Source organism: Varanus komodoensis, unplaced genomic scaffold, assembly GCF_004798865.1.
Source record: "Varanus komodoensis strain SLA01 unplaced genomic scaffold, ASM479886v1 scaffold33, whole genome shotgun sequence".
Taxonomy (NCBI): domain Eukaryota; kingdom Metazoa; phylum Chordata; class Lepidosauria; order Squamata; family Varanidae; genus Varanus; species Varanus komodoensis.
In genome coordinates this window covers 11,693,709-11,705,870 of record NW_025335817.1, presented here as the reverse complement: position 1 = coordinate 11,705,870, position 12,162 = coordinate 11,693,709, and the positions used below count along the sequence as shown (strand labels likewise).

The 12,162-nt window shown below is 42.1% G+C and overlaps 1 protein-coding gene across 3 annotated transcripts in view; it reads right to left on the bottom strand.

Annotated features, from left to right (window-relative positions):
- NTRK3 (neurotrophic receptor tyrosine kinase 3) overlaps window positions 1–12,162 on the bottom strand; it is a 516,845-nt gene that overhangs the window by 307,764 nt on the left and 196,919 nt on the right. For all 3 annotated transcript variants that reach the window (XM_044438931.1, XM_044438932.1, XM_044438933.1), the window contains 2 exons: window positions 10,070–10,137; window positions 2,367–2,469 (listed from right to left, as the gene is read on the bottom strand). In XM_044438931.1, coding sequence (XP_044294866.1) covers window positions 2,367–2,469; window positions 10,070–10,137 — 171 coding nt within the window. The remainder of the gene's footprint in view (window positions 1–2,366; window positions 2,470–10,069; window positions 10,138–12,162) is intronic.

The window sequence follows — 12,162 nt, the reverse complement described above, 5'->3', positions numbered from 1 at the left end:
CCACAAATGGGGATGCTCAGAGACAGTAACCCCTGTGTGGCATTTTCCTGAGAGATTATATATGTATATATGTAGGTATGAATGTATGTATGTAAAATGGGTATAACCCATCTGTATCAGCACATCTCAAGATGGTTTACAACAGAATTTCATCCTTTTAACAATTTCTACCCTTCAGGAAGAGGGCACATCTTGGGATAGAGATGCCTGGTTCAACTGGGATGATAGGAATTAGAGTTCTTGCCCCTTACTGCAACAAGTTGCCTGTGTAGACCTATCTAAGGTAATGAACATAAGACTTTAAGAAGAGCCCTGCTGGTTCAGACCAAGGATCTATCCCATCCAAAATCAGCTTCACACAGTGGCCAACAAGCCACCCAAAAGGAGGACCCAAGTGCAACAGCACCCACTACCCCAACCCCCAGCAGCTGGTGCACACAGGCACACGCTCTCTGACACTAGAGGGAGTCAACCACCATTAAGACCAATCGCCACTGGTAACCTTCTCCTGAAAAAGTTAGTCCAATGCCCTTGAGAGCCATTCGAACCACCAGCCATCTCAACACCCTGTGTCAATTTCCATAGTTCAGCTATGTGCTGTGCAAAGAAGTCCTTCCTTTTATCTATCCTGAATTTTGCACCAATCATGATCTCAGGTTCTAGTGTCACAACAGAAAGAGACAGATGCCTCCTTGCTCATTCTTTCCACACCATGCTTATGCCTGCCAGGTCCCCTCCTACTCATGGTTTAAGCTAAATAATCACAGATGCACCATGTTCTCAAGTTCCTCCCTCCTTGTAAAAGAGGCAATAATTCTTCTCTTTTGCAGGGAGGGGGGAATTTTGATAAAATTTCTCAGCAGGAGGGGGTTCATTTATGTTTTATGTATCAGACAGGTCCCTTCCCTTCCCCTCTTTCTTTCTTTTCTTTCTTTCTTTCTTTCTTTCTTTCGTTCGTTCGTTCGTCCGTCCGTCCGTCCGTCCCTTATTTTTAAAGCTCTGTTTGCAATTACTGGGTAACAGGGCTCCTAGCAAAGAAGAATGTTGCTACTGTTGCTTCCCAGGATGCTCATGGGACTGCATGATGCCATACCATTTCCTGAGCATTCAAGTGCTGTCTGAAAGCCTCTATGCAACCATGCTGCTGAAAGCAAAAACAGGGCTTTAAGCTCTACCTTTCCATTTAAAAGGTAAACGGAATCCCTCCTCCGTCTTTCACTGAGGCATTCAGTTTGCCTCTGAAACCCTGTTGTTGTTAGTCACGAAGTTGTGTCTGACCCATCATGACCCCATGGACAACATTCCTCCAGGCGTCCTGTCCTCCACCATCCCCCAGAGACCACTTAAGCTCACACCAACTGCTTCAGTGACTCCATCTAGCTATCTCATCCTCTGCCGTCCCCGTCTTCTTTTGCCATCGATTGTTCCCAGCATCAGGGTCTTCTCCAGTGAGTCCTTCCTTCTCATTAGGTGGCCAAAGTATTTGAGTTTCATCTTCAGTATCTGGCCTTCTAAAGAGCAGCCAGGGTTGACCTCCTCTAAGACTGACCAGTTTGATTTCCTTGCAATCCAAGGGACTCACAGGAGTCTCCACCAGCGCCACAATTCAAAGGCCCCAATTCTTCGGCTCTCAGCCTTCCTTATGGTCCAGCTTTCACAGCCATACATTGCCACTGGGAAGACCATCGCCTTGACTATACGCACTTTTGGATTGCCAAAAACATGGCAGGCTGAAAGTGTTTCACATGGCTCTAATCCAAGCTGCTGCATCCCACTGTTTCTCATGTTTTCTGATGGATGAAACCCTCTTCATTCATCCATCATATCCAATGGGCTTCTGATCATGGTGTCATTCTGGACACCTGGCCATTGCTTTGGTATTCGGGGTGTGTGTATGTGGCAGGCCTGGCTCCAAAGCAGCCTCAAGGGTCGACAAGAACGGCAGAAGTTCCAAGGTGAGCTGGGCAACACTCTGCAAATCAGTACCCAGAGCAGGTATGCATTCAATTCACATTGGCCTGAACTCAAGGAATCACCCTTTGTTCATCTTTAATTAAGCAACCTGGAAAACTGAAAGCCATCCAAGAGTACATTTCAAGCCGATCACGAATAAACCGTAAGGATCCATAAATGAAAATACACATAAACCATCCAGCTTCTTCCACTCCCCAAGAGCTGTTAATTTTTATCACAACGCAAAGCTTGCTTCCAACACACCATCATATTCCTGATGTGACACACATGTAAACAGAGAACCAATGTCCAACTGCTTACAAAGCGTTAATGAAAATACCCCGCCCCCTCCACATGCATCTCCATCATAGAATTGATTGAGAGGATGGGCAGATAGAGATTAAAAATTGTACCTTTCATTCCAAACTTTGATCGCCGGCCATATTTGTTGATCATAATAAAGAGGACCACCAGAAGCACACAGGCAAAAGCTGCAAGTCCCACAGCTATGGATACCTGTAAGGGACATCCTGGATGTTAGAGAATAATTTAGTAGTAGTGTTACAACACTAAAGGCTACTGCCACTCTACTTTATATATTATAAGTGGGACCGCCCCCACAACCATGCTGCTTCCCAGTTAGAAGTCAGTCAGCAGTATTCTATACTTACTTTATTCCCAAAAAAGCCCAAGTTAAGTGGAACTTATTCTCAGTTACAAAAGTTTGTATATCATCATCATGTAGTATTATTATATTAAAAGTAACAATAATATAGAATACAGATTAAGAGCAATAATAATTAATAATGATTAATGTAATTGCATGGATTACATTTAGCATTCCAAACATTCTTTTTGCTGTGATATTGTAACTGCAACAGAGCAGAAGCATAGCCAGGGAAATCTTTGTGGAACAGTCAGATGACAACCATTTATTTATTTATTTGTATTTTTAAACTGCTGCTGTCTGAAGATGCCAAAGCTGTGTACCCAAATCACAAAAATAACAACAATGGATACATAAGAAGGTGGGCTAGGCTTCACAACAACAGCTTGTGTAAGCAAATGGGTTTTCAGCTTTTGCATGGCAGTGTAAGAAAGCTGGCATATGTCTACATGGTTTAGATCTTCGTATACTAAGAAAACCTGATATTGGGCTCTTTGCCCAACAGTAGCCAGTGCAATGGGCTAACAAAAGGCTGCGTCACTCAACAGCCTAGCCAAAGTCTTCTGCACTCACTGCAACCTCCAGTCCAGTCTTAAGGGCAGTCGTACATCAAGTACAGTCCTATGATCCATTCTGATATTATCCATGCCTGAACGGCCACAACTCTCATATCAGAAAAAGCTGTAAAAGACAGCGTGGTTCAGCAAAGCTACCTGGGCATCTGGCAACAAAAATGAGTGCACCTGATCCTTCAGAAAGGGTATCCCCTCCGAGAACAGGTAGCCTACCTATCTCCTGGACCTGGGAACCACTTCTCACTCAGTCATATCACCTCTGTCTTGCTTAAGTATACCAGCCTTTATCCAGCTCACCAAGGCATCCAGCTATGAGTCAGACTGGACTCACAGGGGACCAGGAAACAGAGCAGGGTATTACCCCTATTTGGTGCACCCGTTTTGCTTAATCTTTCCCCTCTAATGATACATCTCTGAGCATTATTTTCATTCTTGCATCCATTTTTGTTTGTCCTTTTCTGGGGTAGATGGATTTATTGTTTCACATGTTTCCCTGGTGAACACACTTTCCTCTGCATTTTTCAAAGTGCAGCTCTGTTCCTGTCTTAAGCATTTGGTAAGCAGGTACACATTCAGTAAAGATTTGTGTATTCATTTCTAACATTTGTATGCCACCCCAAAGACCAAAGGCTCTTTGGGCAGCTCACAAAACCTGCAGACAGCAGCAGAAACCATAAAACTGTAACAAGATAAAACTATAAAACCTGATAAAGCACAAGATTATCAAATTTATCACTAATCAGTAGGAGGGAAGGGAGAAGAGCAAGGACAACCCATATGTAAAGCAAGAGAAAAGGTGAGAGAAATGGTGAGTTAAAAGCCGAGAGCTTTGCTGGGGGCAGCAACCATTCCTGTACATATTGACAGCATTTATTCCTGGCTTTTCAGCACATGGAAAACTTTCTCCCAAGGGTTATTCAGCCTGTATTTGGGGGCATATGCATGTAGCATATTCCTTCATGCAAGTAGTTTGACTTGTTAAAATAAAAAAATCCATATTTCTCTAAAAATGAAATACATATCACATAAAATAAAGAGATGTTTTGTTCCTTGCAGGCTGGTGCCTTATCCTGTCCTGGTTTATCTTTATGCTTTTCTTTATACATGTTGTGCTTCATCAAATCTGCCTAGACATTTTCTGCATTTCTTTTTGACTACAGGCAGCAAGAGAGAGAGAGAGAGAGAGGGAGAGAGAGGGAGAGGGAGAGGGAGAGGGAAGTGGTTGTTTTGTAGAATTTATCCCTACATGGAATGGACCCTGCACAGAAAACATGCACACAATAGCAAAAAAAAAAAAGTTCTCTCTGATGCATATTACTATGCAGGGGGAGTGTATTTCCCATGGGAGCATTAATATAAATCTCCCACCCTCCTCCACTGTTTGAATTGGTACAATCCTGGAACTGATTGACCACCAGATTCTGAAGACTATACAAATGGCCCTAAGACTTTACTAAAAACAGGAAAGGTGACCTGAGTTTTAAGGAAGGCTTCAATGAATTGGTGGGCTTTCATGAGAGACTTGGAGAGGGGGAAGAAGTAAGGAAGTTCTTTGCAAAATGGAAAACAAGAGATGGTGAAGGTAATGTATTTTTTTTTAAGTAATAGGGTAATCCTCTCCAATAGTTGAATGAGGACTGAACATGCTCAAGTTGCCTTGGAAGACCATGAATGCAATGGAGCATCTTGGAAGAGAGCACTGTGGGAACACTGGAACATTTTCTGCTGGAATATTTTGTAGCAGGTGTCACTTGTCTTTTGCATTATTACTGATGTGATTAACTTCTAATGTTCCTTGTGATCCAAAAAATATGCCCAGGGTGGCTTTCATTAAATAAACAAATGTAGGGTTCAGCGTTTAGTTGATTAATAAGTTAGATGAATTGGTTTATCCAGTCTTACTTCTGTTGACTAAACATGAGACTCTGATTACTTGGGCAGCAAATTTGAATACTTCCTTCAGTATCAGAAAACTGCAGGTGAGAAGTGCAGTCTTATGTCAGACAAAGCATCACTTACGATATAAGAAATGGGGGAAATGACTTTCACAAAGATCCATGCTGCTGCACAGGGTGCTTCTTCTCAAGACAAAAAAATGGTTTTGCATTTGCTTTGTTTATCCTTTGCAACAATTTGTTTTTTACATATGCAAATGTATGCAGAGTTTAACAAAGTGACTTAAAACCATGCAAAAAGTCAACTAAAATGTCTTTAATTGGAAATATGTTTGATATATTTGATGAAATGCCCTTAAAACAGGCCAAACTATTTAAAAAACCTGTCAAATCAAATATGTAATTAAAACCATCCAGGATTAACCACCCAACAATTTTTAAAGCCTTTTTCTACCAATGCCTTGAAACACCTTGCTCTTCAAATCACTGTCTTTATTAATGTAGACTGCTCTGCTTAGCCACCCTGCTTTTGGGAAAGATATTCAAGGGTTGCCCCAGGCTTTTGAATGCCTGATTTAGAACAAATAGCTCTCTTTGCCCCTGATCAGGGCTTGATTTGCCCAATGGTGCTCAAGTTACTTGAGGCTCCTTAGACAGAAAATCACACACATGCCTCTCCCTGGGAGTAAAAATGCAAAAAAGGTGTGGGAGGGGCTGAATAGCCATTTACTGCTCCTTCATGATACCTAAAACTAGGTGCCTGAGGCATTCACCTCACTCTGCCTGATTGTTGCAGAAACATGCACACACAGAGAAACTCATATTCTTTGCTTCCACCCCTTGGCAACAACCATATTTCACTCTCTGGGAAAAGCTACAGGGAGGGAGGCAGGGAGGGAGAGAAAGAGAGAGATGTGGCAGCTCCACAAGCGACCCTTCAGTTACCATTCCTTGAGCTGTGGAGGCCAAGTTCATTATTGTTTGCTGGACTCGACTTAGCAAATAGGAAGAAGGCATGTGAAGCCAGCACATGAGTTGCAGAGACATTCGCTGTGCACTAATGAAGGCAAAAAGAAAGATCTACACAATTAAGTAAGGGAGTTTCATTCATGCCTTGTGCTCACATAGCTCTTGACTAGATAAATCAGAGAATGGAGAATCCGCCCTCCTAAGTCTGAAGCACCTTCATGAGGTTACACGCACATTCCTTCCTTCTACATATATGTCCTGTCTTAAAATCATCCCCACTGCAATATTTTATATACATATTTGGGGACCTTCTACACCCACCTTTTATTCGCTATACAGGGATGAGTAAGAAATTCATTTGGTTCACCTTTCAGTGTGAATTTACTGAGCGCACACTCCCTGAATCTAAAGATGGACCAGAGATCAGTTTGCTGTCAAAATCTCTACAGTTCTATGGTTTACAGTGCTGATCTTAAAAAGAAAGCAAAAAGTACACTTTTTTTTTGAAAAAAAAAACCCACTATCTTTTTAAAAAATATGCATGTAGAAATATGTATATTTGCTAAAATGCAAACAAAATGTTTTAGTCAAGAGCAACAATGTTTACATTTTCAAAGTATGCACAAAAACTCACGCACACTTAGGGGGGGAACTGCTTACTCAAAATGTATATGTAAAAATATATAGGAATGTTTATGTGGACTAAAACAATAATTGTAATTAAACACGCACACACACGATACGCAATACAGAATCAAGATGGTATAAATGTAGCACTGGGAAAATAGGAATATGAGAGAAACCAAGCTTGATGGATTTACACATTCCAACATTTATGCTGCTCTTACTAATCTAGGCGATTTGCTAATCAATCCAGAAGCAAAAATAAGCTGCTTCAGGGCTCAATCACACTTCAAATATACTTGTGAAACATGGGAGAGGGTTCAAGGAGGTGCATCACTGTTTTACTCATTCAATTGCTTCCATTTAATTGCTCTCACAGAAGGAGTTATGCAAATGACATAAATGGCTTTAAAGGGTGATGGATCTCATTTTATTTCCATCCCAACTGGATTCCACCTTCTACTTCCAACTGCCCCAGACACCTGGCTCCCTTGAAGTTTGTGGATTCTGAATTGTTCTCTTTTGCATCAAAAGACTGTATGCGGGACCTGAAACAACATGTAATGGGGAGTGCTCACTGCTCAGGATTCCATGCTCCCCTCCCTCCTTCTCTCTCCATAGCATAGTCAGGAAGTATTTCATACTGTTGACTGTTCTTACATCCCCCCAGAGATCCCCCACTTAAAATATGCATACACTCCTTCAGATCTTTAGGTTCCCCTGGGTCTGTGGATCTACTGCCATCTTTTTCATGAGTGGAGATGCTCGGGCTACATTAACCAGTCACCTTCCCTGGACATTGGAAATCATAGGAATGATGCTTAGGTGGGAATGTATGCATGCACACATAGCAACTTTTTATTTTAATTTCATTATTTTATTTATTTTATTTTATGCATATGCTCCTTAAAGAAATTGGACAATGGGATATCTTGGACTACAACCTCCATCAACCTGAGACACACAGAAAAGGATATGTGGAGGGATGTGCAACTCAGAATAAGTGAAAACATGGTTGGATGATGTTTAGCTATGTTAAATAAGTTTAAGTTTCAAAAGGCAGGTGTTAATGGGGCTTGCAAATGTTATTTCAGAGCCCGTCTGTAACCTTCCATAATCCTGAGAAAGAAACTGAGGTGTTGAAAGACTGGAGATGGGCAAATGTTGTCCCCATCTTCTAGAAGATAGGTCCAGGAAACTTCAGACCAGTCACGCTGATGTCAATACCAGGCAGTTCTTGAACAGATGGTTATGTGGTGTGTCTGTGCCCCTCTAGAAAATAATGCATCAATTACAAGGAGAGTACATGGGTTTGTCAGGAGTAAAGTATGTCAAGATCATCCATACAATTGTATTCCTGATCACTATATATGAATATGAAAGATGGACAATGAAGGAAGCTTACAGAAAGAAATGTATTTGAAACATGGTGCTGGAAGAGAGCCCTACATACACCCTAAACAGAGAGAAAGACAAACATTTGGCCCTAGATAACATCAAGCCAGAATTTTCCCTAGAAGCAAAAATGGCAAAGCTGAGACCGTCACACTTTGGGCACATCGTGGGAAAGCAAAACTTACTGGAGAAAATAATTGCACTAGGGAAAGTCACAGGCAGAAGAAGAAAAGGAAGACCAAATATGAGATGGGTTGACTCCATAAAGGAAGCCACAGCCTTGCATTTAGAAGAGCTGAGCGGGATTGTCATGGCTAGGACATCTTGGAGGGCTTTCGTTCATTGAGTTACCATGTTGGCAATTACTTGCTGGAACGTAACAACCACCCAAGCATACCAAAACAGTCCTTCACTGTCAGAGTCACTAGTTTGGTAGATCATGGGAATGTTGCAGACATAGTATATCCTGATTTCAGCCATGTATTTGACAAGGCTCCCCACAATAGTCTTATAGATAAGGTGATGAAATGTAGGCTGGACAATACAACAGTCAGGTGCATCCATAGTTGGTTGAGCTTCTCATATATTTAGTAAGTGCTAATTAATGGCCTGATATGCTCCAGGATGGGAGGTCTCAAGTAGACAGGCACAGGTCTCTGTCCTAGTCCTGATGTTGTTCAACATTTTATAAATGACTTGGATGAAAGTGAAGCAGGTTTCTATATCAAATTTCGAGATGGCAAGATTGCTGAAAGGAAAGGGATGTTTCTAGTTTGGATTCAATTCTTTACATGGGCATTTTGGTAGAAGGCTATTTAGAATTCACATGGTTCTGCGATCTGTTAAATTTCAATAAGAGAACTGCACTTCAAAGGATTGCCTTGAGTTTGAACCCAGAAGGAATGAGGATGGCTCATGACAGGATGAGAGAGACTTGGTTTGGCAACAGTTCTTCTGAAAGGGACTGAGGTATCCTAGTGGGTCACTAGCTAGGCATGAGACAGCATGTTGCAACACATAAGGCACTACGGCAAACTTGGTCTGCATTAACAAACATACAGTCTCCAGATAACTGGAATCCAGCCACTAGTGAGGCTTCATTTGGAGTACTATGCCCAGTACCGCACCCCTATTTTAAGAAGGACATTAACTTGTTGGCCTATGTCCAGAAGACAGCCACTAGGATCGTAAGGGATCTGATAATTAAGTCCTATGAGGAACAATTAGAAAGAGCTGGATATGTTTAGCATTAAGGGATGATTAAGCTGAAATATGATCGCAATCATTAACCAACAAAATGATCATCATGCAGAAGACAGAGCAACCTCACAGTGACAAAGAAGGTAGGATTAGAACCAAAAGGTGAAAATGGCAGGGAAAAGGAGAAGGGAGAGCTATGAAAGCAGTTGAAGAGACTTCCCCAGGAGGTGACATCTTCTCCTGTGTCATGTGCACTTACGCGAAGGCTGACAGGGATGCTATACCCTGCGGTGGAAAGCCTGAATTGAGAAAGGGGTTGGATTGGATGAGCCCAGTTAAACTTCCTGATTCTATTAATATTCCCACCCTAGCTAGCAAAGCCCTTGTCTGAGGATCATGCATGCTACTTCCAGTATGCACATGGTTGGAAAATTTGCTGTAACCTGTCCTGAGATGTCTAAGGACGGGACAGTATAGAAAAGTTTTAAATCCATAAAGAATAAAAAGTTGATTCTAAATATTTCTATGCAACGCTTCAATAAATATCCAGGGGAGGTTACAAAAAACAAATTACTAGCAAAGCATAATGCTGGACATGATGATCTGACTTGAGAATCAGAGAAGGGTTTACACTGTGGCAGGTTTCCTATAGAGACCAGAAGATCAGGATGGAGTCCAGGCAAGGAGTGTAGGAACTATGGTGGGAAAGAGCATTCCCTCATGCCTCCACAGAACAAGCACCCCAACCCACAACAAGCCACATTCCCCACCACCGATCCCACAGATCTTACCCCAAATGTGTCCTCTTCTGGCTTATGCGTCACTGTGATAAGAGGAGTAGGACTTGGACTATACTCAACTGAAACCAAGGAAGCAAAGAAGAAACATTTATTTTGTGTTGCAGGGAAAATTACCAGTAGACCAGACAATGTTGCACATATGCGTGTGCACATTGTGTATATATGTATATATCATGTGTGCATAAAACTATTTTAAAAAACCCTACCGTCAAAACTATCCATTGTATTGATGTCTTATTTGTCCGCCATAATATTCTGCCCTTAAATGCAGAATTCTGGCCAATAGCTTTTACTGTGGTGCCCCTTTTATCTCTCTCCCTCCAGATCCCCACAAAACCTGCCTCTTCTATAAGTCTTTGGGCCAAACACAGACTTGTCATCAGTACAAAACATACCCAGGCAATGCCAAGAAATACAGGCCACCTCACAATCATGGGGAGGGCTGTGACCAGGTGCCCCCTGTGCCAGCCTGCTCAGCCTGCTGCCCAGGTGCTAAAAGTGATAGGCAACAACTTTCTTTCAAGTGAAACTGGGCAGGTCAGCCCAGAGTATATAGTCTTTGAGAAGCTCCTCACATGGAAGACTACTGCCCTGTGTAGGTAATGGCAGCAGAAACAGGAGGAGGAGGAACACTGCAAAATTGCTTCCCATCTCTCTTTCTCTTTTCCCAGGAAAGAATTGGAAACAAAAGGAAGGAAGAAAAGCAGACAGGCAGGCATGGGGGAGTGTTGAATAGCCCTGCAGTGGGTGGCAATATTCCAAGGTAAGGCTGGCACTCTTACAATGTGCCGGGACCTTAAATGTCAGTAATCCATACACCTTCAAGCACTAAGAAAGGGAAAATATATGCACACATGAATAAATATAGGGGACGGGGACCTATAGAATACTTTAGATTATATGAATGACATCTAAATTTGCATTTATACATGGGAACAAATGCATGTGTTTGTTATGCAAATTGCTGTCCCCTGCTCTTCTTTGGTGTGTCACAAATAGCCATCTCATCTATTCTGAGGTGATCAGCTATAGTGGATGTCGCAGTGCCAGCCAGCAATTGAGGGCAAGTACCACTATGGTAGGAATGGGTTCCACTCCTATAATCCTATCCTCAAATGATGTTCACTTGCGGTCTGATACAGAAGTAGAGGAGGATGACGGACTGGTATTCTCATTTGAGCCGCCAAGACCAGCAGAACCAGAATCAGACAACTTCTGTCCCCATGGGAGAAGTTCATGCACACACTGATGTCGGAAACAGTCCTAACGTGATTACTCTGATCATTCAGCATCAAGTAAAAATGGTAAACCCAGTGAGAAACAGGTGCTTCAGGCAGTTGGCTGAGAAGAAGCAATCCAGCCTGAAGGTAGAGTCAGTTCATTCTGGTTGGAAGCGAGGAGAATATTCAGTTGGGAGTCAACTTCAGATGATTAAGGCTCAAGCCCCTAAGAGACAGCACTCTAACTTTTTTTTAATTCCCTTTGTTATTTGCTTCAGCAATACCTTTCTTTTTTATTACAAAGCCTACCCATTCAACTTTAACGTAGTAAGTCCTCTGTTAGAAAGCCTTTGTCCTGATTGGCTTGGAAGGAGGCAAAGAACTCTGGTACTACTCTGGACCTTCCACCCCACTATTCCCCTAATGCCTGCATAGCTATGCATCAAGCTAGCATGTCAAGTCACCTTTGCTAAGCTGGAAAGGTGAGGGCCTCCTGCTGGATGGGTGACCACATGTGGAAGCAGAGCAGTGAGTTGGACTAGATGGCCTTATGGACCCCTTCCAGTTCTACTTCTATCCCATGCTATGCAGTCTGTGACACACAGCAGGAAAGGCCCCAATTCTTCTGTTGCTACCATGAATGGTTCACCTTTCTTCATGACATTATTCTTTCCCTTTTTTTCCTAAACCAAATAAATACACCTTTTCACAAACTAGAAAGACGGACAGATAGGCAGGCAGGAGACTGTTATATTTTCTTATTCTAAAATAGTTAGTCAATTGTTATTCCTTTTACAACAAGGCCTACAGCCAGCCAGCCGGGTGCTTTTCTGGAATATTTTATTCCAATCACACACATTTCCC